The 26,720-nt window shown below is 54.4% G+C and overlaps 1 protein-coding gene across 2 annotated transcripts; it reads left to right on the forward strand.

Moving 5' to 3' along the window:
• Positions 1-2,910: 2,910 nt before the first annotated feature.
• On the forward strand, positions 2,911-25,888 carry CIB2 (calcium and integrin binding family member 2; the record flags this gene model as incomplete). 2 transcript variants are annotated; one of them, XM_080691036.1, is made up of 6 exons in its annotated part: positions 2,911-2,961; positions 10,200-10,234; positions 20,936-21,047; positions 22,563-22,710; positions 25,352-25,547; positions 25,867-25,888. In XM_080691036.1, the coding sequence occupies 6 exons, from the start codon at positions 2,911-2,913 to the stop codon at positions 25,886-25,888; spliced, it is 564 nt and encodes a 187-aa protein (XP_080547162.1). The 2 variants fall into 2 exon arrangements, with proteins under 2 accessions (XP_080547162.1, XP_080547163.1); XM_080691037.1 differs by lacking the exons at positions 10,200-10,234; positions 20,936-21,047.
• Positions 25,889-26,720: the final 832 nt, after the last annotated feature.

Here is a 26,720-nt window from a genome sequence, read left to right on the forward strand (position 1 = left end):
GGTGGTAGAGTCAAGAACTAGAATCAGCCCAGGTTCTGTTACTCCCCAGCTGTGGGACCCTGGACAAGCTATTAAACCTTTCTTCTTTTTCTTTTTCTTTTTGCAGTACTGGGGATGAAACCCAGAGGCATTCTACCTCCAAGCTACACCCCCAGCCCTCTTTCTTTCTTTCTTTCTTTCTTTCTTTCTTTCTTTCTTTTTTTGTGTAGTACTAGGGGTGGAACCCAGGGGCGTTTCTACCTCCAGGCTATACTCCCAGACCTCTTTCATTTGGAAACAGGGTCTCACTAAGTTGCTGAAAGCCTCACTAAGCTGAGGCTGGCTTCAAACCTGTGCGATCCTCCTGTCTCAGCCTCCCAAGTGCTGGGATTACAAGCATTGCGCCATCATGCCCGGCTCCTAAACCTTGCTTAGTCTGTTTCCTCACCTGAAAAATGAAGCTATTACCTACAGAACCAGCTGTCCTGAGGTGAGGATAACACGGATGTGGGCGGGGCCTCCCTCAGGTAGGCGCTCTGTAGGAGTTCCCAGGTTTGGGGAAGGGAAACGCACCTCAGGACCCTGGGATTCTTGGCATCCAAGGAATAAAGAATGTCAGCATGTGTCAGTCAGAGACAAAGACTGAGGTTTATTTAGGAAAGTGGGGGATACAGGTTCAGGGGAGAATGAGAGCCACCTTGAGAGCATGAGAGGCCCTTGGGGTCTTTACAGTACTTCTTTTATAGGAGAACCCCAGAGGGTGTGGGTAGGGCCATATGGCAGGGATAGGGATCCGGTCCCCTTTTTTTGAGTCTTCAGATTCTCACCATTTCATTGGTGGGTGCTGAGTGTTGTCCGGATATGACCAACCATTAAGCATTTTTTTTTTTTCTGGGCCTGGGGATGGAACCCAGGGGCATTTGACCTCTGAGCTACACCCCTTGCCCAATTTTTTTATTCCTTATTTTGAAACAGGGTCTCACTGAGTTGCAGAGGGCCTCACTTAGTAGCAGAGGCTGTCCGCGAACCGCGATCCTCCAGTCTCAGCCTCCCAGATGCTGGGATTACAAGCCACTATGCCCAGCACATTAAGCATTTTTGAGGATCCTCTGTTTACCAAGCTTCTCAGCAATTTCAAGTGGGAAGCTAGGCCATCATGAATAAAAAGTGTGGGCCTATTGCCAACGTTTGCTAAGAAAGAACCGGAATGTATAGGATGAAGGATTTTTAAGTTTCTACATTTTTTGTTACTATTACTAGTAGTAGAACTACGGGTGGAACTCAGGGACCTTCCACCTCCAGGGTTACCCTCAGCCCGATTTTATTTCTTATTTGGAAACAGGGTCTCACTAGGTTGATAAAAGTCTCACTACTTGCTGAGGCTGTCCTCGAACCTGTGATTCTCTTGTCTTAGCCTCCCAAGTACTAGGATTACAGGGGTGCGCCACCATGCCCAGCTAAATTTCTATATTTTTATATTTTTATTTTTTTGGTGGTACTGGGGTTCCTGGAAGAAGCCCTTCTACTTCCGTGCTACACTCCCAGACCTATTTTTTTTTTTTTAATTTGGAAACAGGGTCTCTTAAGCCAGCTCGGCTGGCTCCGAACCAGCGCGATCCTCCTGTCTCTGCCTCCCAAGCGCGGAGATTCCACGCATGCGCCACCACACCCGGCAAGTTTCTATATTTTAAAAACTATAGTTTTCTTTTCCTTCCCAGTTTGTCTACCTTCTACCTAATATTTTTACTTCTCCTATCCTACCTCAGTTCCACTTGGTTAATGGGAAAGGCATTCAGAACATGCCACCCCCTAATGCAACTCTGGAACATCGCCTATTTGCGTTAAAGGGCACTTGGAAAGTTGCCAGTGCGAGGACACAGTGACCTCTTTTCTTAAAAACAGAGAAGGTGACATTCCAGTGTGAGAACTGCAGGTCTTGTACCAGGAGAAAAGAAACATTCCTATCAAGGATAGAAGGATGAGATGACCCTTACCTTCCTTAGCCTCCCCATATATTTTACTTTTCCTCCTACAATTGTCTCTTTGTTCAACCTAGTTGAAACGCACTCAGCTTTTGACAGTTCTTTGGATCTTCATTTCCTTCGAAGGGTTACTAATGTCCCATAAACCCTACGTTAAATACATCTGTATGCTTTTCTGCCATTCATCTGTCTCTTGCCAGATTCTCAGACATAGCCCGAGATGCGAAGAAGGCACAGTTTTGCCTCCTAACAATGGCATTTGCTTAGAGCCCCATAAATGAGTCCTGGCCTTTGCCACACTTCAGGGGACACAGTCAAGTTCTCCGTATCCTCTCGTGGATCAAAAGAAAGCCAAGCAAACCGGTCCTCCTCCCCGAGGACCCAAGAGGACCTGACATGCTCTGGCCAGGCCGAGGCCAAAGGCCAGCTCGGCTTCCCAGGGCCTGGCCGCGGAGGACTCGGGACATCAGCTCCACTGACCTCGGGACCCGGGGAAAGGGCTCACGCCATCAAAGGTCGCCAGGCCAAACGGGTCAGAGCCCAGTGATGTCCCCTACTCACAGGCCAAGGCCCCCGCCCCCCGCCAAGGGGCGCCAAGTCAGAGCCGCTCTCCCTCCTGCACCCTTCCAAGGGGTTTCCCAGCTCGGCGCCCTTGTTCGGACCCCGCGGGCCGGGGCTGGCCTGCAGATGCTGGGACACCTGCTCCAGGGCCCGGGTCCCCTCCCGCGGCCACACCGCCCCCTGGCGGGCCCCGAGCGCGCTGCAGCGGCCATGGCGGCCCTCCCCGCGGCCCTGGGGGCGGAGCCGCGCCGGCCCGCGATCCGTGCCCGGGAGGTGCGGGCGGGGCCGGCCACCCGGGACGCTGCCCGCCGCGGGCTGCGAGGGCCGCGGGCGCCAGGCTCGGGGCTCCGGCGGCCGCGGATGGGAGGCGGCGCCCCGGGGGGCCACCATGGGCAACAAGCAGACCATCTTCACCGAAGAGCAGCTGGACAACTACCAGGTGAGCCCCGCGCCCCGGCCCCAGCGCCGCCCTCGCCCCTCCCGTCCTTTTCTCAGGCCTTCGGGAGTCCAGTTCTTTGGGGTTCAAACTCTGCCACTGCCTCCAGCGTGCAGCGTGACCTTGGCCCGGGGACCTCCCTCCTCGACCCTCAGTTTCCTCCTCTGGGGAGGGAGAGCGCTTTTCAATTGGAAGAACCCATCAGGGGCGCTTTCCCCATTCAGACTTCCCACTGCCCGCCCCAGGTTGGACCCCAGAGCTCAACCTGGCACGGAGATGGAGAATCAGAAAACGTGGGTTGGCGGAGGACCGCCCTGTCAACCTCCACAATCCCGGGAAGGACGAGGAGTGGGGTGTATCAGCCCCCAAACATGGTCTTTAGTTGGGGTGTCCTCTTATTATCTGCTGGAGTCTCTCCCTCCGGCCCCAGCGTGGAAATCATTGGAGCAAGAAGGTAAGCGGGATATCATTCTTGCAAGGCCGCCTCTGTGAACTCCCTCTGTGCCCCCAGCATCCACCCCTTAGACCCTTCTAGGTTCCAGAACCAGCTGTCCCAGGCATCCCAATGGCCTCGCACCTATATAAAATCTTTTCTGTGGTTATAGGATGAAGCCCACCCCAGAGCTTTCCCACAGCCACAGCAAGCTGCCCAGCGCACCCCATAGCCTCAGCCTCCCCAGGCCCCTTGCCTGCTATCCGCACTGCAGCCATCTCAGAACAGTGTGCACCCCCTACAGCTCCCCCAAACACGCTGGCCCTTCTTGTGCCTTTCCTGGGCCTGGGACCCCCTTCTCCATGCCCCCCTTTCTCCCAGTGATCCCTCCCAGCCTTTGAGGCCCACTCTGACGCCTCCTCCCTAACTTCCCCAGGCAGAACAGGCAGGGCCCAGTTGTTGCCTCTGCTCCTGGGAGAGAGACACAGTAGATGCTTGTAGCCTTCATGAATATTTATGTTGGCATGAAGGAAAGCAGGCTTGACGTGTGCATCCTCTGCTGTGGGTGAAGGTAAAATAAACAGGCTCCTGGGAGCCCCAGTTGTTCATAACACAACGTTCCCAGCTCCCTGTTTGTGGAGTGCCTCGCGTGTACCAGACCCTGTGTCAATGCTGTCTGTGTATCAACTCCTCGGACTACCACCGTGAGGTGGGTTATCAGCCCATTTACAGGGGAGTAAACAGAGACCTGGGAGCCTTGGCCAATCAGGGCACCCACGAGATTTTGTGGTCCTGGGGATTAAGCCAGGGACATCCTACCTCCAAGCCACACCTCCAGCTCTATTTTAAATTTTATTCAGAAATAGTGTCTCCCTAAGTTGCTGAGAGCCTCACTAAATTGCTGAGTGACTGCGAACCTGCGATCCTCCTGTCTCAGCCTCCCAAGTACTGGGATTACAGGTCTGTGCCACCATGATTGGCTTCACACAGGAATTTGAACCCTGACTCCAAGGCTTGCTCTCTTCCTGTGGGCTGGGCTGGGCTGTGTGTGCTTCTTGTCCTGCAGATGCTTAAAGTTTAGTAAGACAGACTCTCAGCTTCAGTGTGGCCCTTCTAGGAAAGGGTGCTGCCAGGTAGGGGCGATCAATAGGGAAGGGGGCTTCTGCTTTGACTGGAAGGTTTAGAAGCAGTGTGGTGCCTGAGCGGCCCTAGGGAGGTGGATGGCATTTTGCCCAGCAGGGCCTGAAAGCAAGGGGTGGCTTGGATAAGGCTTGTAGGTGAAGCGCAGCCTCTGGGGGTGGGGGGGGGAGCCTGGGTTCCCACCCAGACCAGCCTGGCATTGGGTTACCCGTCGGAGCCAGTCCCTGTGTTGAGTTCTGATCCTTTGCCAGGGCCTGGCTAGACCCACCAGGCAGGGTGGGAGAAATGAGAGCCATGAAACCTGAGTTCTCCACATCTCTCCGGCTCCCCAGCACACCCAGCCAGGGCCGGATGGGGTGACGCTGAGTTATAGCCACCCCTGGCCCAGGTGACTGCCAGGTTTCTTGGGACTTCTAGCCGGAGTCTTTTCCCAAAGCAGAGCACCCCCGCCCTGTTCCCAGGCTACTAGTTCCCTACAGACCACACCTCTGCAGTGTACACACAGCCCCCTGACCCTTCAACTCCCCCAAAGGCCTCCCTGCCTTCCCTGGAACCCACCACCCACCGCTGCTCCTCTAGCCGCTGTCCCGCAGCCCACAGTCCAGTTATGAATAAGCCCTGTGACTCGGCCTCTTTTAGATTTCACCTCGGAATCCCCTCCTGTGTGCCCACAGCCAGGGCCGGCCAGCCTCAGCTCCTGGGGATGAGAGGTGTGGCTCTCCTCCCTCCCCCTGCTGTCCCTCACAAGCCCAGGGCCTTGGCTCTCTCCCCACCCTCCCTCTGCCTCCCTCCTTCCTTCTCTCCTTCCAACAGACAAAATCTAGATCACCACACACAGCACTTTCTATGAGAATAAACCGTGGGCAAAGAGTTGCGTTGACTATGTACTGACTAGTTCCCTATTACCTGGGGAGACCCTGGGGAGCCATCCATGGGATATGGACACCTGGAGCAAGCAGTGCAGGGGCCAAGGACAGGATGGACCTTTCCAAATCACAGGTATGAAGCAGAACGTGGTGGCACACGCTTGTAAACCCAGCATTTGGGAGGCTGAGACCGGAGGATCGCGGTTCTCGGACAGCCTCAGATACTTAGTGAGGCCCTCCGCAACTTAGTGAGACCCGGTTTCAAAATAAAGAATAAAAAATAGGACAGAGGGTATAGCTCCGACGTCAAATGCCCCTGGGTTCCACGCCAGATCCAATAAATAAATAAATAAATAAATAAAATAAAACAAAACACAGGTATGAAGCCGAGTGTGTTGGCGCACACTTGTAATACCAGTACTTGGGAGGCTGAGGCAGGAGGCTGGGAGGTTTGAAGGCAGCATCAGCAATTCAGTAAGGTCTTCCGTGACTTAGTGTTTCTAAAAAAAAAAAAAATAGGGCTGGGGGGGGGTAGTTCAGAGGTGGAATGCCCTGGGCTCAATTCCCAGTATCAAAAACAAAACAAAAACCACAGGTATGACCCTCTCCTCTCTCTGTAGTTCCAGGTCCTGGGATGCCAGCCTAGTGGGGTCCAGAGCAGAGTGCATCCAGCCCAGCCTCATTTCTATTCCAGATTCCAGGCAGCCAAGGGCTTCCAGCCAAGCACTCCCTCCCTCACCTCTGTTTCTGTTCTCCTGGTGCCCTGGCCTCACTCCTCACCAGCCCGGTGTGCCCAGCTGTCTGCCCAGGCCAGGCACCAGCTGTCTGCCAAGAGCTCCCTGACCTTCCCCCACTCTGCTCAGCTGGGCGCACCGGGGGCACACACACCACACACAGCTCCAGTCCTTCTTGTGGCCAGGGGATGGTTCACACCAGGCTGCATCACTGTTTACACGCCCTCTCCTTCCCTGTACCTAGGGACCCCCGCTCAGGCACAGAAGAGGTGCCAGATGAACATGTGAATGAGCGCTAACGTGGCACACAGCTGTAGGAGGGCAGAGAACTCCAGGCAGGGATTCTGAAGCTCTGGCTTCAGTCGTTTCCAGGCAGCTATGTTGTGGGCTTCCGCAAGCCACGATCTTCTGGGCCTCTTGTTTCCCCACCTCTGAAATGAGGCTTTTAGCACATGCCTGTAATCCCAGTACTTGGGAGGCAGGGACAGAAGGACTGCAGATTCAAAGCTAGCCTCAGCAACTCGGCGAGACCCTGTTTCAGAATACAAAATAAAAAAAAATAGTGCTGGAGATGTGGCTCGAAAGCAAAATGCCTCTGGTTTCAAGCCCCAGTATAAGCCAGGTGTGTAATCCCAGTATTCAGGAGGCTGAGACAGGAGGATTGCAGGTTCATGGCTAGCCTCAGCTACTTAGTGAGGCTCTCTGAAACTTAGTGAGACCCCGTTTCAAAAATAATGAATTAGGAACCGGGCTTGGTGGTGCACGCTTGTAAATCTCAGTGCTTGGGAGGCTGAGACAGGAGGATCGCACGGATTTGAAGCCAGCCTCAACTACTGAGTGAGGCTCTCAGCAACTTAGTGAGACCCTGTTTCCAAATAAAGTTTAAAATAGGTCTGGGAGTATAGCCCAGGGGTAGAAAGCTCCTGGGTTCCACCCCTACTACTAGCTCAGAGGTAGAAGGCCCCTGGGTTCAATCCCTGGTGCCACAATAATTAAATAAATAGATAATAGGGAGATAATGTCTTCCAGGCTAGTGATGAGCACTAAACAAAACTGGGTCTTCAGAGCCGCTGTGCCAGCCACATGGTACTCACACAGGGGCCGCGAGGAGGTTCTCAGGCTGGGCTACATTTGGGAATCACCTGAGAAGACCGCTGACCTCTGGGTGGACCCTCGGGAATTTCTGGCCAGTTCATCTGGAGTCTGGGAGGGGCAGCAGTCTCCCCAGGTGATTCTGCACAATAGCAGATGCCTTCACACTGGACCACACACCAGCATCACGGGAAGGGCTTGTTGGAAACGCAGGTTCCTGGGCCCCACTCAGGGTTTCCGATTCTGGAGCTCTGGAGTGAAGCCAGAGCATATCCACCGGGTTCCTAGTGAGGCTGCTGCTCCTGGCCCCAAAGCCCCACCGCAAGGACCTTTGATGTAGAGAGATGCATAATGTGATAGGGAACCGGGGTTTTATGGGAAGGCTTTGCATTTTTGGCTAGTAGAACCCTTGGGTCAGAACCTGGAAACATATGGCCCCTCCTCCCTTCTTTTCTTCCTCTGGATTGAATCCAGGATGTTCTACCTCTGAGCCACGCCACCAGCCCTTTTTGAAGCAGGGCCTTGCTGAGTTCTTGAGGTTTTATTAAGTTGCTGAGTCTGGTCTCAAACTTGCAGTCCTCCTGACTCAGCCTTCCCAAGTACTGGAATTACAGGCATGCCTCACTGGGCCAGCTTGAACACTTCCTTTCTAACCCAGTGATGGGAGGGGGTTGGGGGAGGGAGAGAAGAGGCGAGCAGGAGCTGGTGCCAGGACCTCTCCCCATTCCAAACCTGCTAACGCCCCTCCAGGCTACTTGGCAGAGCCTCTCTCGCCGGGCACCTTGGGAGCACAGAACCAGCCTCACGGTGGAGGAAAGTCTTTGCTGCCTGCCCCAGGTCTCTGGGGTTGGCTGAGTCTTAGGCCTGCAAGGCAGGGAGCTTTCAGTCTATGCTGAGTGGGAGATGGGGGCCACTGCCTACAGAGGACCCACTGCCAAAAGCAAAGCTTCACCCCCCGGGTGAAGCCCCTATATTTCCAAGAAGGGCAAGGTAGCACGGGGGTCCTTTATTGACCTCCCACGGAGCAGCAGGTGGCTCAGAAGGACAGACGGGCTACAAAGGGCCTGGGAATTCCCCCCAACACTGCCACTTAAGCACCGCTGAAGGCGCCCAGTGGAGCCCTCACTGCCAGGTCCCCGAGGGCGTGCCCTCTGGCCTGCCTGAACTTGTAGTCCATTTGCCCTGGTGACAGAGGCTTCAGGTCTCATCCAGGGCCAGCCTGGCTGGCTGTGCGCCTGGGCAGTAGCCATTCACCCCATCAGGGCAGCTGTGCTCAGCTTATGGCCCCAGGAGACCCCACAGGCCCTGCGCTCTGCCGAGCCCATGACAGCGGACAAAGGCAAAGGAGCTGAACAGCAGGGAAAACACAAAGGGCTTCACAGTAAGGGGTTTTTGGAAGTGCTGGTCCTGTACAGCTTCTTGCTTCCCACCAAGGCTTGGTATGGTAGCCATCACCAGAGACTCTAATGGAGCTAGATGCCGTGGTGCACGCCTGCAGTCCAGTACTTGGGAGGCTGAGACAGGAGGATTACAGGTTCAAGGTCAACCTCAGCAATGTAGTAAGACCCACTTAGCAAAACCCTGTTTCAAATTTAAAAAAAAAATAATAATAATAAATAAAAAGGGCAGGGTTGGTTGTAGCTTGGAGGTAGAACACCCCAGGTTCAATCCCCAGGGCTTTGGGGTTTACTCACCGTGATAACCCAGGCTAGAGTCAGAGAGGCAGCAGGTCCAGACAGACACTCCCCCAAATCCCCAGGAGTCTGTCATCTGATGGGCTCAGGAACAGTGCTACCCACATCTGAGGTCAGCAGCTTCCACCTCACCCAGATATTAAGGCGGCTCCCCACTCCCCTGCCCCTCCCCAGCCACCCTTCCCCTTCACCCCTCCGCCACTCACAACTATGTGGTCCCACCCGTTCCTGTGGCTTCAGATACCAGGTACGTCCACACGCCTGGACCTCTGTCTCTGAGCACAGTCTGTGACCCTCAGCCGCTCAGGATGCACGCCATCCCCTGCGCTCCGCCGGGTCCTCAAATTCACCACGTCCACCTGTGAACTCTCCATCTCCCTCCTTACTGTACACCCAAGTGTGTCACGCAGCCCCACCCCACCTGCACACTGGCTTCCCGGGCCCCACTTAGGCAGCTCCTAGGCCTGTGAGGGCATTTTCTGGACCCATTAGAACCTGCTGGCCAACCAGATGTGATGGCGCCCACCTGTAATGCCAACACTTGGGAGGCTGAGACAGAAGGATGGCAGGTTCAAAGCCAGTCTCAGCAATGTAGCAAAAGCCCATTTCAAAATAAAACAGAGTAGGGTGTGGTAGTGCACGTTCGTAATCCCAGTATTTAGGAGGCTGAGACAGGAGGGTCACAGGTTCGCAGACAGCCTCAACTACTTATTGAGGCCCTCTGCAACTTGGTGAGACCCTATTTCAAAATAAAGAATAAAAAATAGAGCTGGGGATGGTGGTGCACACTTGTAATCTCAGCATTTGGGAGGCTGAGACAGGTGGATCAAGGGTTGCAGACAGCCTCAGCTACTTAGCCGAGGCCCTTTGCAACTCTGTGAGACCCTGTTTCAAAATAAAGAATGAAAAACAGGGCTATGGATATCGCTTGGAGATAGAATGCCCCTGAGTTCCATCCCTAGTACTGCAATATAATAATTATTAATAATAATAATAATAATAATAAATAATTAAGGCTAAGGGAATAGCTCAGAAGTAGAATGTCCCTGGGTTCAATCCCCAGTACTGCAAATACATAAATGAATAAATAAAACGGGCTGGGGGTATAGCTCAGAGGTAGGATGCCCCCCAGTTCAAATCTTAGTATGCCCCCCAAAAAAGAATCAGCTGTCCCCCATGGTGTGCGGGGAGGGGTAGCAGCACTCTCCTGCCCCAGGCTCCTGGGCTCTGAGGAGGGAGGGAGCCTGGACCGCAGTGCCCACGCGTGTGTTTTCCTCCGCAGGACTGCACCTTCTTCAATAAGAAGGACATCCTCAAGTAAGTGTTGATTCTTGTCCATCCTTTGTGTGGGGGCTGCAGCCGGGGGTGGGGCTGGGGACCCCTGTGGGATGAGGAAGAGCCCTCAATACTGCTGCCCTGCTGGGGCTGGGCTGGGCTGGGGGTGGGGTTCAGATGCATTTCCAGTTAATCTTTACCATCCTTTCACCTGGTAACAAGGGAGCCTCTTCTCCTCACAGGTGGGCTGCAGAGAGCCCCTTTAGGTTAGCATCCCTAGGGACTCACCGCCTCCCTGTTGATGCCCTTCCACTCTTGGGATGCCCAAAGCCCCGGGCAAGCCACTGCCTGCGCCCTCAGCGGCCTCCTTCCTTCCCTGCCCTCTCATAGGTCCTGGAAGGCAGCCCTGGAAGGTCCTGCAAGGTCCTTCCTCCCTTCCCAGCCCTGGAAGGTCCTAGAAGGTTCTGGGGGTTGGGAGTCTGGGAGCCCCCGGGTCAGACAGTGAGAAGGATCCACTAATGCCAGGAAACCTGCCCCACAGGCCCTTCCTGGGTCCCTCTGCTGGGCTATCAGGTGGCATTAAAAGCCACAAAGCCTCAGGATCACTTTCCCTGGAGATCGATGGTCAGGCCGGGGCTGCAGCCTGAGAGAGCAGGCTGCCGTCCATCCCTGCACCGACCGCTGCCCTCACCCAGGCTGCGCTTCCACCCGCTTCCACCCGTCAGAGTCAGCAGCGGGGCAGAGGCCCTGGGCCTGGCCGGACACAGTGCACTCAGCTCTCTTCCCACTTCCCAGGCCTGTGGCCTCGGGCAAGGTCTGGCCCTCCCTGAGCACTAGCTGCCTCTGAGAAGTGGGGGTAATGGTACTGCTACCGAGAGCATGCTCCCCTGTTCTGGTATCTGGTAACCAGGATTTGACCTGGAATTTGGGTGCTGTGAGGGGAAGGGCCCCATTGGGACAAGATGGCTCTCAGAAGGTCATCTCTTTCTCGCACACGCACACACACGCACACACACACGCACGCACACACACACACACACGCGCGTGCGCGGACACACATGCACTTGCTTGCTCTCCTGCAATCCCAGCTACTTAGAAGGCTGAAGCAAAAGGATGGCAAGTTCCAGGATCATCTTGGCAACTGTCGGAGATACTGCCTCAACATAAAAATTAAAAAGGGCTTGGGATGTAGCTTGGCAGGAGAGTTCCCCTGGGTTCAAGCCCCAGTACTTAAAAAAAATTTAAAATAAAGGATGCTGGCGCACACAACTTAGTGAAACCCTGTTTCAAAATAAAGGATACAAAAAAAAAAATAGAGCAAGGGATGTTGCTTGGAGTTTGAATGCCCTTGGGTTCCATCTCCAGACCCACAAAAATAAAAAATTAAAAAATTGAAAAATTTTAAAAATAAACAAAAAGAATGTAATTAGATGAGTGTAGTGGCTCAGCCTATACTTGGGAAGCTAAGACAGGAGAATCGTGTGTTTGAAGCTAGCCTCAGCAACTTCGCAAGACCCTATTTCCAAGTAAAAAATAAAATCGGGCCGGGGGTGTGGCACAGAGGTGGAACACCCCTGAGTTCAACCCAGCATAAGAAAAAGAAAGAAGCCAGGCATTGTGGTGTTTGCTTGTAATCCCAGTATTTGGGAGGCTGAGACAGGAGGATCGCGGGTTTGCAGCCAGCTACACAGTGAGGCCCTCCACAACCTGTCCCCAAATAAAGAATAAAAAATAGGGCTCGGAGTCTAGCTCAGAGGCAGAATGCCCCTGGTTTCCATCTCCAGTAACACATACACACACACACACACACACACACACTACAGAAAGAAAGAAGAAAGTGCCGCCAGGCCTCACTCCTCACCGTTCACCTTCTGGTGGCACTTGACCTTTCCAAGCCTTAGCATAGGCCTTCATGTTGGCCTGGCCACTTTCGCCCTCTGTTGTGGGGCGCCCCCACCACTCTGACCCCCCTTTGTAGTTGTTAGCCCCAGGCTGCTCATCCTCTGAGGCCCTTGACATCTCCATTCTGGCCACCAAAGCACGTGGCCCCCGACTTCACACTGGCCGTCCACTGCCCAGGGCACCCTTTCTTATGATCTCCACGCGCAGCATCGCCACACCTCCTTCTAGACCCAGCTCCCCGATCACCTCCTTTAGGGACCCCCCCACCTCCATGCCTCCCTAGTGATCACATGGTGCCCTCACAGCCCCCTGGAGATCTGTGGGTTTGTGGGTTCAGGTGCCAGTTCCCCTTGGACCTGCCATCAGACAGAACTCAGAGCTCCCGGCCTACTCAGCGGCACCCACCTGTTAGCCTGTGAGCGTTGGAGAGCATAGCCGGGCACGGTGGCACACAGCTGCAATCACAGCAACTTGAGAGGCCTAGGCAGGAGGGTCATAAGGTGGAGGCCAGCCTAAGCAACTTAGTAAGACCCTGTCTCAAAAAAAAAAAAAAAGACAAAAACAAACAAAAGCAAAAAAACAAAACAGGCAGCCAGGCGTGGTGGCGCACGCTTGTAATCCCAGCATTCGGGAGGTTGAGACAGGAGGATCACGGTTCACGGCCAGCCTCAGCTACTTAGTAAGGCCCTCTGCAAATTAGTGAGACCCTGTTTCAAAATAAAGAATAAAAAATAGGACAGGGGGTGGGTATAGCTCAGAGGTCGAATGCCCTTGGGTTCCATCCCCAGACCCATACAAAAAAGTGGGGCTGGGGGTATAGCTCGGAAGTAGAATGCCCCTGAGTTCCATCCCCGGTACCTCAAAAAAAAAAGGGCCAGGGATGGGGCTCAGGCGTATAGCACCCCTGGGTTGGATCTCCAGCAGCACACACATACACACAGAGTGGGCAAAGGACAGGGAGGATTGGTCGGGGGGCAGCAGAGGCCAGAAGACAGGTCTGCTTCCTCTGGTCTTCCTCCATGGGTCTTGCTGAGCGCAGCACGGTTGCCCCTGTAGGAGACAGGGAGTAGCTCAAGGTCAGGCCAAGAATTAGAGACAATTTGATAGGCATAGGCCTGTGGGGGTGTCCCCAGCCCCTTTGCAGATGACGGACTCCAGGTAGCTAAGAACATTTAGAGAGGGTGTCCAGGTTCCCCATGGCCCCAGCCTGCTAACCTCTGCTCCCCTCAGCACCCCAGCCTTGGTAGCTCCACAGCAGAGCAAAGGCCTAGCTGGAGGGCCCGCAGGGTGGAGACCTCTGAGGCCTCCCGTCCCAGCCCTGCCTCTGCGTTGGTAATCATTAGGAGCCCAAGGGGCAGGCCTGGTGGTACTGGGGTTCCTGGAAACCCTTCTACCTCCGGGCTACACTCCCAGACCTATTTTTTATACTTTTTTTATTTGGAAACAGGGTCTCTTAAGCCAGCGCGGCTGGCTTTGATCCTCCTGTCTCCGCCTCCCAAGCCCGGGGAATACAAGTGTGCCCACCACGCCCGGCCTGGTGCTTTTCTACCATGATCAAGGAGGGTTGAGGAGGGAGGGAATCTGGGGCTGGTCCCTGCTGTGTGGCAGTGTCATATTGTCGTATATGCAGCTTGGGGACAGCGGTCACCGGCTCCTGTGGCGGGGAGGCCAGGGGTGACAGTAAAGACAGTCAAGGGCTACTTTACTTAAGGTTTTGCCACCACCTGTCTGCCCGTGGAGAAGGGTCAGGGCGTGGGATCACCTGTCCTTGGAGGGGCCGGGCATGGCCACCAGGGGCCCCATGCAGTTCCAGCACTTCAGCTTGTCCCCAGCCTTTTCCCTGGGCTCCAGTAAAGGCCAGTGAGTCGACCCCGCCCCTCCAGGCGAGCCCCCTCCACTACTCACATCTCAGACCCAGGAGGGACGGTGGCCGAGGCCTGGAGCCCAGGGAGAGCAAGGAGTGGAGACCTGTCCAGCAGGGCCAGCCCCAGCCCGGCCAGCCCGCCCTCCTCCAGGCACAGCCCGGCCGCCCCACCCCCACCCGGATGGCTTTCTTGGTAAGCTGCACCCTGAGTACTGACCAGATGGCGAGGAGGGAACTTGAGCAGGAGGTTCTCTGTAGCTGGGGCCCGGTGTCCGGCAGCATCGGTCAGTGACACCAAGTCACAGATAACCACAGGGCTGGCTCTCCCTGCTCCCCCTCCACCCCACCTGCTAGATCTGGCTGCGCTCCAGGGCAGGCGATTCCACCTGCCCGCCTGTGGCTGAGCCTGAGTGGGCAGCCCACCCGAGCAGCCACCGACCGTCAGCTACCTCGCTTACCCCCTACAGGTGGTAAGGGCGTAACACTTTTGTGTATGTGTGTGGTACTAGGGACGAACCCAGGGATGTTCTACCTCTGAGCTTGACCTCTGGTCCTCTTTTTATTTTTCATTTTGCAACAGGGTCTTACAAAGTTGCTGAAGGCCTTCTAAGTTGCAGAGGCTGGCTGCGATCCTCCAGTTTCAGCCTCCCAAGTATTGGGATGATAAGGGTGTGCTACTACACTTGACTTTCTTTCTTTCTTTTTTATTATTTATTTATTTACTATGGTACTGTGGCTTGAACCCAGTGGCATTCCACCTCTAAGCTACACCTCCAGCCCTATTTTAATTTTATTTATTTATTTATTTATTTATTTTTGTGGTGCTGGGGATTCAACCGAGGGGTATTCTACCCTTGAGCTGCCCCCCTGGTCCTATTTTAAATTTTTATTTTGAAATAGCCTCTCACTAGGTTGATGAGAGGCTCACTATTTGCTGAGGCTGTCCTCGAACCTGTGGTCCTCCTGTCTCAGCTTCCCAAGTACTAGGATTAAAGGTGTGTGCCATCAAACCAGCATTTTTTTTTAGCTTTATTTTATTTACTTATTTATTTTGTGCTGGAGATTGAACCCAGGAGCATTCTACCTCTGACGTATACCCCAGGCCCTTTTTATTTTAAACATGGTCTTGCTAAGGCACTTGCTAAGTTGCGGAGGCTGGCCTCAAACCTGTGCAGCTCCTCCTGTCTCAGCCTCCAAGTGCTGGAATTATTGGCATGCTCCATCACACCTGGCTAAGAACTTAACACTTCTTTCAACTCCCTAGTCCTAAGGTGACTGGCACGACCCAAGAGACAAGAGACCCTGGAGGCTGGTCCAATCAGGGAAAGTTTATTGCAGGCGAGGCTAGCCTGCCGGGCTGTCTAGCTCAGTAGAACAGCAGTACTGGGGGGAAGTGTGAACATTTTTATATCAGCAAGAGAGCAAGGGAGGGGGGTGGTGCCTGGGCCGTGGACCAGCCAGTCTCAGTGGCTCCCAGGTGGTGGGGGCTGGCCCTGGTGGTCAGGGTTGGAATCTTCCCCTTTGTGACTCTTTTCTTGTTTTGGGGAACCGCTCCTTAGTCTGGGTCAGACTGCCCTGCGTTATCTTGGCGCAGCTGTGCTTGTGAAGGCCACCGGGCCCCATGCACCCTCCGTCCTGTCATGGGAGAAGAGATACCTCCAGAAGAGGGTCCGAGGAGTTCCCAGAGTGGGAGGGAAGACTCCATTTAGGACCATCAGGGCCCTTGGCTTACGTGAGAGAAGCGATGTCAGCATGCATCAGCAGAGGCACAGAGATTTATTTACAAAAGCGAGTGTACGTTCAGGAGAGAAGACAAGCCGTTTTGAGAGTGAGAAACGTGTTTTGGAGGGTTCCTGGCCTTTTATTTTAATACTGGAGATTGAACCCAGCAGTGTTCTACCTCTGCAGTTCTGCCTTTCACAGATACATCCCTAGCCCTATTTTTAATGTATATATGTATTGCGGTACTGGGGATGGGACCCGGGACATTCTACCTCTGAGTGACATCCCTGGCCCTTTTTTTTTTTCAAGTCTGGGGATGGAACCCAGGGATATTTGACTTCCAAGCTGCACCCCTTTCCCTATATTTTATTCTTTTATTTTTGAAACAGGGTCTCACTGAGTTGCAAAGGGCCTCACTAAGTAGCTGAGGCAGCCCACGAACCAGGATCCTCCTGTCTCAGCCTCCCAAACGCTGGGATTACAAGCATGCTCTCCCACACCCAACGCACCCTTATTTATTGACCTCAGGGGCAGTCTACCTCTGAACTACACCCTCAACCCTATTTTTAATTTTTTATTTTGAAACATAGTCTCACTAAGTTGTGGAGGGCCTCACTAAGTAGCTGAGGCTGGCTTCTAACTTGAGATCGATTGATCCTTCTGTCTCAGCCTCCCAAGTACTGGTATTACAAGCCTGCTCCACCACGCCCAGCTCCCTATCCTATTTTTATTTTGAAACAGGGCCTTGCTAGGTTTTGGGAGCCTCACTACTTGATGGAACAGTATCTTTCACCCGCTTCCAATCTGCACTCCTCCTGGCTCGGCCTCCCAATACACAGATTACAGTTCATCTTGGACGCAGCGGCCTTCACTGGTGACGGGGAATAGAGATGTTGTTTTTGACCATTTTTAGAGTGTCTCTCCATGGCGACTTGGGTTTTCAGTTTTTCCTTTCAAATCCCCCCCCCACACACACACACCCTCCAGCATTCTTTTTTATTTTTTTAGTGGTTGCTTGGGGATAGATCTGTGTCCCAGGGTAGAAGCTGGCTTCCCACCCCAGAAGAACTTCCTCAAACCCCTGGAAGCACCCACAGCACTCCCCCAAGCCCACCCTCCCAGGGAGCCCCAGGCAATGTGCTGATGACTAGGAGGGGCTTTATGGGCATCTTCCTACTTGATTCTCTCAAGTGCGAAGACAGTAGGTGGTCCTCATTTCTGTTTGGTTGGTTGGTTTTGGTACTGAGGATTGAACCCAGAGGAATTCTACCTCCGAGCTGTACTCCCAGCCGTATTTTATTTTTATTTTGAAGCAGGGTCTCACTAGGTTGATGAGAGTCTCACTACTTGCTGAGACTATCCTCAAATCTGCCATCCCCCTGTCTCAGCCTCCCAAGTGCTGGGATTACATGCAGGCGCCGCCCTACCTAGCTCCAGCAGTCCCTGTTTCTTGATTAGGAAATTTATTCTCCCAGGGTACTCCGCTTAGCCAAGGCCACGCCATTAGTGAGAGGTACAGGCAAGATTCAACCTCAGCCTAACTTCGAGCCCTCACAAGACTTTGGGGGTGTCATTCCCAAAAATACCTAGCAGCTCACCACAGTACAGGAGAATAGGTGTCAAAGTCCAGATAGAAACATAACAATTGGAAATTATGGATCTGTCAAGAATGCAAGCCTATAATCCCAGTACTAAGGAGGCTGAGACAAGAGGATCCCAGGTTCAAGGCTAGCCTCAGCAATTTAGTGAGATTTTTAGGAACTTAGCTCAGCGACAGCCACAAATGCGGATGAATACAGCTCTGTTGAACGGGGACTCATCCCATAGGAGAACCTGCTTCAAAATAAAAAGGAAGTCGGGCACAGGGGCTCACGCTTGTAATCCCCGCCCTTGGGAGGCAGAGACAGGAGGATCGCGCAGGTTCGAAGCCAGCCGCGCTGGCTTAAGAGACCCTGTTTCCAAATAAAAAAAAATATATATATAAATAGGTCTGGGAGTGTAGCCCAGAGGTAGAAGGGCTTCCAGGAACCCCAGTACCACCAAAAATAAAAATATAAATATAAAATATAAAAAAATAAATAAAATAAAAAGAAAGTCGGGCACAGGGGCTCACGCTTGGAATCCCAGTACTCAGGAGGCTGAGATGGAGGATCACATGTTTGCAGCCAGCCTCAGCAACTTAGGCGGCCCTCCACAACTTAGTGAGATCCTGTTTCAAAATAAAGAATCAGCTGGGCGTGGTGGCGCACGCTTCTAATCCCAGCGCTTGGAGGCTGAGACAGGAGGATCGCACGGGTTCGAAGCCAGCCTCAGCTACTTAGTGAGGCTCTCGGCAACTTAGTGAGACCCTGTTTCCAAATAAAATATAAAAATAGGTGTGGGAGTGTAGCCCGGAGGTAGAAAAGCCCCTGGGTTCCACCCCCAGGACCACAAAAGTTAAAATAGGGCTGGGACTGTAGCTCAGAGGTAGAATCCCCAGTTTCACGAGGAGAGAGAGAGAGAGGGAGGGAGGGAGGGAGGGAGAGGGAGAGAGAGAGAGAGAGAGAGAGAGAGAGAGAGAGAGAGAGAGAGAGAGAGGGAGAGAGAGAACGCAACAAGTTGTGGTTGCAGAGCTTGGGGTCCACAAAAATGGGCAAGATTTTTCTCAATGCAGGAAATAGGAGCAAAGAAAGTCCAGAGCGCCCTCTTGTGGAAAGTCACCACTAGGCCATGACACCCTGAGCCCCTCCTCCTACCCAGGGAGGCTCCTCCCCTTTCCCACCCGAGTCCAGCTTTCTCCAATCCCTGGGACTTCCTTGTGACTTCAGGCCCTTTTAAGGGATGTGTGACTGGAGACCGGGGTGGTGGCACTGGGCTTTCGTCGGCTAGGGACGGGCTCTGCACCCGGTAATGATGGTCTCGCCCGGGTGTCTTGACTGGCAGGGAAGAAGTGGGTCAGGGTTCATTCAGTGTTCCTTGGCTGTGTAAGGAGGGCATGGACACTTAGCCCATGAACCTGTTTCCCTACCAGAAAACCACCCTGTCAGGGTAGTTTGGGGATGAAAGTAAGAAAAGTGCCCGGCGCAGCAGTAGCCCAGGCCGGGCACAGGTGAGCACTGGCCGCTGTTGATTTTACTTGAGTGAGCTGAGACGCAGTTAAATGCCCTGCTAGACATCAAGAACTGGTGGAACCCGAGCAAGGGCTGCTGGCAGTGTGGGAGGGCTTGCTGAGAGAGAGCCCAGGCCGGGCCACTTAGAAGACCTGGGCTCACCCAGGCTTCGAGGTAATAGGGCAGGCCCAGGAGATACGGGCCGGACTTGACCCAATCCCTGGCAACCTGAGGTCTCCACTTGGGCAGGATACCCACCTCGGCTCCTAGTCAGCGAGCCTTACCCTTGACCCGCACCCCCATACCAGGTCAGCAGCAGCGCTTCATGGACACAGTTTCTTCTGGGTGCAGTTTGTACCTGTCTTAAAATGGTCTGGAATGGCAGGGACTTGGAACAAGGGCATGGAGGGCAAAGGAAGACTGGATAATGGGGAGGGGTCTTCCAAGTGAGACAGTGTATGGATGCTCCTCACCCTCAAGGGTCCATGCAACACGCTGAAGTGGGCTTGCATTCCAGCAGGACGTGACCTGCTACATCCAGGGCAAGCGATGGATGGGATTTAAGGACGGAGCCATCGGCAGAGAGGGGAAGAGGGCCAGCCCCAGGCAGCGGGCGTGGGACCGGGGTCCCAGCTAGAGGGAGGTTGCAGGTGGCCTGCTTGCAGGGGCTTCCAGAGCTCTCAGGGGCTAGGCTGAGGGGGATAGGAACTGGGCCAAGGCCGGGGCCGAGAGCGGTAAAGTTCTACTCCGTATTTCCAGTCCTGAGTTTGCTCCACGGCCTTTGGCGTGTCCTGGTTGTGTGGCCGTAGACAGATCACTGTCTTTCAGCCCTCCGTTCTCAGAGCTGTAAACTGGGGTAATGATGCATGTGTCTGCCCAGCGATGGTAAAGGTTAAATAAGGTGACTCATCAACTGCTTAGCTCAGTGCCTGGTGCAGAGGACCCTGAGACATCCCCAAGGAGCTGGGCATGGAGATGCACACCTGTAATCCCAGTACTTGGGAAGCCGAGACTGGAGGGTCACAGGTTCAAGGCCAGCTTTAGCAATTTAGCGAGACCTTCAGCAACTTTGCAAGACCCCGTTTCAAAATAAGAAGATAAAAAGGGCTGAGGGTAGCTGGGCGTGGTGGCACATGCCTGTAATCCCAGTACTTGGGAGGCTGAGAATGGACAGGAGGATTGAGGGTTTGAAGACAGCCCCAGCAAGTAGTGAGACTCTCATCAACCTAGTGAGACCATGTTTAAAAATAAAAATCTCTACCGGGCGTGGTGATGCACGCTTGTAATCCCCGTGCTTGGGAGGCGGAGACAGGAGAATCACACAGGTTTGGAGCCAGCCACTCTGGCTTAAGAGACCCTGTTTCCAAACTAAAAAAAAATATAAAAATAGGTCTGGGAGTGTAGCCCGGAAGTAGAAGGGCTTCCAGGAACCCCAGTGCCACCAAAATCATCATCATCATCATCATCATCTAACAATAAGAGTCCAGCATGATGGCGCACGCTTGTAATCCCCGCGTTTGGGAGGCGGAGACAGGAGGATTGCATAGGTTCGAAGCCAGCCTCAGCTACTTAGTGAGGTTCTCAGCAACTCAGTGAGACTCTGTTCCTAAATAAAATATAAAAAAGGTCTGGGAGTGTAGCCCAGAGATAGAAGCCCTTGGGATACATTCCTGGTACCACAGAAATAAATAAATAAACAAATAAATAAAAATAAAAATAGGGCTAATGGTATAGCTCAGTGGTAGAATGGCCCTGAATTCAAATCACACACACACACACACACACACACACACACACACACACACACACACACACACACGGGCTGAGAGTATAGCATGGAGGTAGAATGCCCCTAGGTTCAATTCCCAGTACCAAAGGAAGAGAGAAGAGATCCCAAAGACAGGGGTGCAATTTGGTCGAAGGCCCTAGGAGTAGAAAATGAAGGAAATGGGGGGCATAGACATCTTAAAAACAGGGGGGCTGGAGATAGACTGATTGTCAGCATGGGATCTGGGCAGACCCCTCCTCCCTCCCAGGCCACATGTGCTGTGGCTGAGCAGGGTGCTGGCTGAGGTCGGTTTTCAAGGGCAGAGGCCCAGATGTGGCAGCGCTGGCCATGGGGGCTGGGTGCCCTGCCCAGTGCGTCTCCTCTGCTTTTCCCCCAAGGCTCCACGCACGGTTCTATGAACTGGCCCCCAACCTCGTCCCGATGGACTACAGGAAGAGCCCCATCGTCCACGTGCCCATGAGCCTCATCATCCAGATGCCGGAGCTCCGGGTAGGTGAGGGGCGGCCGTGGGGGGCGGGAGCCTGCGCCTGTGGAGGGGCAGCGGAGCTAAGAGGCAGAATGCCTCTGGGTTTAACCCCCAGTACCAGAAAAATAATAACTAACTAAGTAAGTAAATAAATAGGGCTGGGGTTATAGCTCAGAGGTAAAATGCCCCTAGGTTCAATCCCTAGTATTCCCCATAAATAAAATGAAAAGAAGACATTTGGGGCCAGACGTGGTACTCCACCTCTGTAATCCCAGTACCTGGGGAGGCTGAGTAAGGATGCTTGCAGGTCTGATGCCAGTTTCAGCAGCTAAGCGAGTTTCTCAGCAACTTAGTGATACTGTTTCAAAAAACAAAAACAGCTAAAATGCTGGGGGTGCAGCTTAGAGGTACAATGTTCCTGGGTTCAATCCCCAGTACAAAAAACAAAGGAAAACCCAAACAGAACAATAGCCACTGTGCACAGCTCTGCATTGCAGACGTACCCTGGCCAGGCCTAGGCTGCGTGGCTTCCAGGCAGCAGGAGCGGCCCTTGGCCTTCCCTTGGGCCTGCATCCTGGTTGGCTTCAGCCCCAAGTGAACCCCAGGGTGGCCCTGGACAAGCAGGTAGCCTGACCTGGGGGCTGGGGAGCAGGCTCAGAGGGCCGTGGAGAGTGTCAGGCATTCGTGGGCAGGCGCCACCTTGTCTCAGAGCCGCCAGGGCGGGCCTGGGGCTGAGGGCCTGGCCAGCTGCTAGCCCATTGGGGTGGACGGAGCCAGGAGAGTGTGGCCCTGGGTGATCTGGTGTCAGAGCAAGGAGGTGGTGTATGGTGCCCCCGGAGGCAGCATCTGAGGTGGTCCGGGAGGATTCAGAGGGGCCGAGGGCTTGGCGGCCTGGTGTCTTAAACTGGCTCTGTGACTCGCTCTGTGGCTCGGTCCGGGGGTCTGACCCTGTGGGGCCCTATTTTTACCTCCTGCCATCTTGGCCTGTTTTAGCTGAGCTTCCCATGCCTTGGGTATCTTCTCTCTCCAGGAACAGAGCCCTGCACACTCAGCCTGCTCTCTGGACAGTAGCACAAAGGAACAGAGGCACTGATCCCTGCTCCTGCCTCACACCAGGCCCCCGTGCCTCCAGGAGCACCAGGCTGCGCAGCTCCTCCTCCCTCCCTCCCTCCCTCCCTCCCTTCCTCTTGGTACTGCCGATTGAACCCAGGGAAATCTACCTCCAGACAACACCCCCAGCCCTTATAATTTTGAAACAAAGTTGTTGAGGCTGGCCTCAAACTTTTGATCCTCCTGTCTCAGCCTCCCAAGTACTGGGATCACAGACTTGTGCCCCCACACCCAGCACTGGTACCCATTTAATGACTCAGCATGATATTTGCATCACTCCCTGTGCCAGGCCTCTCATCCTTAACGCCTAGAATCCCCTAGCAACAGTGCTGGCACCGTTACCACCGGGCAGATGGGGAGACGGAGGCTCAAGGGGCTGGGCTCCAAGCGTCCCCTGCCTCTGTGACCGGTGTGGTTGCTCTCTTCAGGAGAATCCCTTCAAAGAAAGGATCGTGGAGGCCTTTTCTGAGGATGGCGAGGGGAACCTAACCTTTAACGACTTTGTGGACATGTTTTCTGTGCTCTGCGAGTCGGCTCCCCGGGAACTCAAAGCAAGCTACGCCTTCAAGATCTATGGTGACAGGGGTCTGGCGGGGGGCGGGCTGTGGTGCTGTGGAAGGTGGCATTCGGGGTTACTGCTGGCCCCTGCTCTGGGGGATGCTGAGACACCGAGTGCCACGAGGCCATGAGCGCCATGTTCTCTGAAGGGCGCCAGTTCAGCAGGGTGGCCACAAGAGGCAGCTCATGGCCGCGGGACATCCCGGTGTCCTGAGAGCAGAGGACGGAGGGACCGCCCGCCCCAGATAGGGGCTACTGTATGGAGGATTCCCAGGTGGTGACATTTCTTCAGGCCTGGACCCCCCAGGGGACCTGTCAACTGGAGACGTGGGGGTGGGCGTCCTTGGCGGAGGGGGTGGCCACGAGGACTGAGGGAAGCAGGGAGGTGTGGGGTTGGAGGACACCGGGGAGGTTGGGGCTGTGGTGTGCAGGGGCACTGTGAGTCTGGAGGGGTTAATGAAGGCTAGAAGGTGAGGAGCCGGCCCAGGAATTTGGGCCTAGTGCTCAGGGCACTGCAGGGCTTTTGGGGGGGGGCAGCTGTGTAGAAAGATCTCCCTGCAGCTTTGGGGTGTGAACTGGAGGAACCAGACTGAGTCTGGGGCCCAGCAAGGAGGCCTGGGCCTTGGGGCTGAGGGGGCCAGCAAGGGAAAGCCCTGTAGTGCCAAGGTGTGGCCCCTCGGGTGCCCTGGCCGGTGGCCACCAGAGGGCGCAGTGCGCTCATGAGTCCCAAAGCGGTGTCCTGCACTGTGCCAGAGGCGCGGCCAGGCAGGCCCCTGGGGTCAGAGCCCCACAGTCCTCAGAGAAGATCTGTCCCAAACCAGAACGGCCAGCAACAGACTTTCTCTGGGCACCTTTGAGCAGCTGGCGGCTCCCAAGGCAGTGGGGTCTGTCGGGCGCCTTTTCTCTGGTAGTCATGTTTATTTCAAAGGACTTTGGTTTAGAAACGCGTTATATTCACATATGAGAAAGACAGTACCCGCCTGTCCACCTTCCACAGACGAAACCCACTTGGCTCATGAGAAAGGTCTCCTGAATTTCACTCAACATCCTCCCCTCCATCTCAGACCCCAGAGGGGGAACACATGGAGACCTCAATTTCCTTAAATAAAATGGGCAGAGGAGTGCAGTCAGTCAGCAAGGCTTTCCAGAGAACCTCCTGTGTGCCCCCTGATGAATCCCCCGTGCCTGCCCTGGGGCTCTTCACGGGCCAGCAGACTGGACCGCACTCTAGGACCAGGGACTTGACCTCAGGCAGGGCCTCGTCCTTTCCAACTGTTTCTGTATCTGTACAGTGGGATTCTAATTGCCCCTACCTAATAGGCATGCTTTAAACATTAACTGAGGAAGAACATGCAAGGCTCACATTTGCTGTTATGATCTACACCACTACCATTTACTGTCAGCCCAGCGGACGGAGCAGCTCCGTGAAGGAGGCCCTTGTGTCCAGGAAGCCCACCTCCTGGGCGGTGTTTGAGCAGAGACGTTACCCACGTTTGCTGGGAAAGGCACCCCAGGCAATTGGGCTAAAAATGGTAAGGAGAGTGTTAGGCAGCAGAGCTCAGTGGCACAGGCCTGTGATCCCAGTACTTGGGAGGCTGAGACAGGAGGATGGGAAGTCTGAGGCCAGTCTCGGCAACTTAGCAAGACCTTCAGCAACTCGGAGAGATCCTGTTTCAGATTTTTAAAATGAATACATAAAAGGGCTGGGCGTATCATTTGGAGAGGTAGAATGCTCCTGGCTTCAATCCCCAGTACCACAAAAATAAATAAAAAAATACCTGCATGGGGCTCAGCCCTCCAAACCATTTTGCTGTGCTGTGGGGTAGTAGTAGTGCCTTTTGGTCAGTAGAGTGAAGCCACGCTCCCTGCGGTGTCAGAGGCCCGCCATGCCGCCTTTCCCTGAGCATCTCCTGCCTTGAGGATTTTTTTTTCTTTTTTTCAGGTCTGGGGATGAAACCTAGGGGCATTCAACCTTCTGCCCTATTTTTTATTTTTTATTTTGAAACAGGGTCTCACTGAGTTGCAGAGGGCCTCACTAAGTAGCTGAGGCTGTCCGCGAACCGCGATCCTTCGGTCTCAGCCTCCCGAATGCTGAGATTACAAGCGTGCGCCACCACGCCCGGCTCTGCCTTGAGGGTTTTTATGTACAACATGATGTGCTAGCAGACCGTATGTTTGACCCGAGGCTTACCTTAGACAAAACATTTAGAAAAACAGGTCATAGAGCCAAATCGGCCCCGGGAAGAATCTCCACTCCATCTCTGACCTATCAATCACTTGGTGTTTCTGGTTCTCATCTCCCTGGCTTGTGAAGTGCAATGCGGGCTGCGGCCAGGGTGGCCACCTGTGCTGAGCTCAGAGCTCCTTGGGAGCCTCAGACTTGAAACGGTCGTACGCAGAGTCATTGTGTGGATTTTGTGGGTGCTCTGAATGCCAATTTGTTGACTGAGTATTCAAGCTGTGTCTTGTGCATGAGCCCCTTTGGTCTCCGTCAGCCGGGCACAAGGATCTCGTATCCCAGGGTACCCATGGCCATGCTCTGAGACTCCAGAGGCTCAAGGCCAGATGGGTGTTGGGAGGGAGGGGACATAGGGCAGGGCGCCTTGGGGGACTCAGCCCTGGCTTCAACATCTCCATTTCTTACGCCCTTTCCCCACAGACTTCAACACTGACAACTTCATCTGCAAGGAGGACTTGGAGCTGACCCTGGCCCGGCTCACCAAGTCAGAGCTGGACGAGGACGAGGTGGTGCTCGTGTGCGACAAGGTCATCGAGGAAGCCGACTTGGATGGCGACGGCAAGCTGGGCTTCGCTGACTTTGAGGACATGATCGCCAAGGCCCCAGACTTCCTCAGGTGCCGCCAGCACAGTGGCTTGGCTTGGGCAGGGCAGGCCAGGATGTCTGGGCTCCAGCTGGGCAGCCTGGTCTCGTGGGACCTCCATGGGCAGTGGTGTGCATGCCAGGAAGTCACCCCCAAGGCCAGGTCCCCTTGCCGTGGGAGGCCTTTGCCTCTTGCTGACGCTCATGGGAAGGCTAAAGACCTGGGTGGTCCTTCCGTGTGGCTGGCAGCGCTGGTCCCTCTGAGCCATCCTTCCCGCCTGGTTTGTGTCTCCCTGAGGATCCTTTGCCTGCCCAGCCCAGGGTCTCACCCTCTCGTGCCTTTCTCTTTCCAGCACTTTCCACATCCGGATCTGAGGACGCTGCCCAGGCCTCGGGGGCTGAAGCCCACATCCAACCTGCTGTCTCTACAGGTGTGGCTCCACGTTCCACAGGAAGGGAGCTGTGGTCTCTGGGATTTACACCCACAAATGTTTCCTGCGGCCCTTTCAGCAAAAAACTTTAGCCAGAGAAGGGGGTGTGAATAGGATGTTTCCCAGGGCCCCCAATTCTCCGGGGCCAGGACCCACGACCCCTCTGCAGACCCTACCAACTACCCCCATCCAGAAACATCCCCCTGCAAAGGCAGAAAACCTTACAGGAATTGGGAGGGGCTGACTCTGTTCATGCACTGGGTAGACACCCCAGTCACCCAGAGCAAAATGGGGAAAAAACAGCGAAAGACCGGGGGTTTTAACGAGCTATGCAATCTCTTTCTGAAATCCCAGGCTGGGCCGCGCCCCACCCTGGCCTGTTCCTCTCTCTGCCACCCTTCCCAACCTGAAGCTGCGTGAGCAGTGGATCCAAAGGGCTCTGTCCCTGTGCTGCCCCAGGGGCTTGAGTATCACCCTTCCTCCCTCCCCAACGATGTGGAATCCTCACTGGTGTGTGCTGTGCACAGATTTGTAAACTGATAGTAAAACACTCTTGCATCCCACACACACTGTGTCTGCCAACATCGGAAACAGTGGTACCTACTGTCCTGGTCCTCGACCTCCCGCCTCACAAGGCTCAGTTTGCTACACTCCCCCTTCCCAGCCCCCAGAGCTTCCGCGCTGGGCCTTCAGGAGGAAGGTATACTGTGCCTTGTCTTCCCGCTGGGCGAGACCCAGAGGGCACCGGGTGAGAGTCGCTTCCGCATCCCTCGTGA

This window comes from Muscardinus avellanarius (assembly GCF_963383645.1).
Source record: "Muscardinus avellanarius genome assembly, chromosome: 3".
Lineage (NCBI taxonomy): Eukaryota > Metazoa > Chordata > Mammalia > Rodentia > Gliridae > Muscardinus > Muscardinus avellanarius.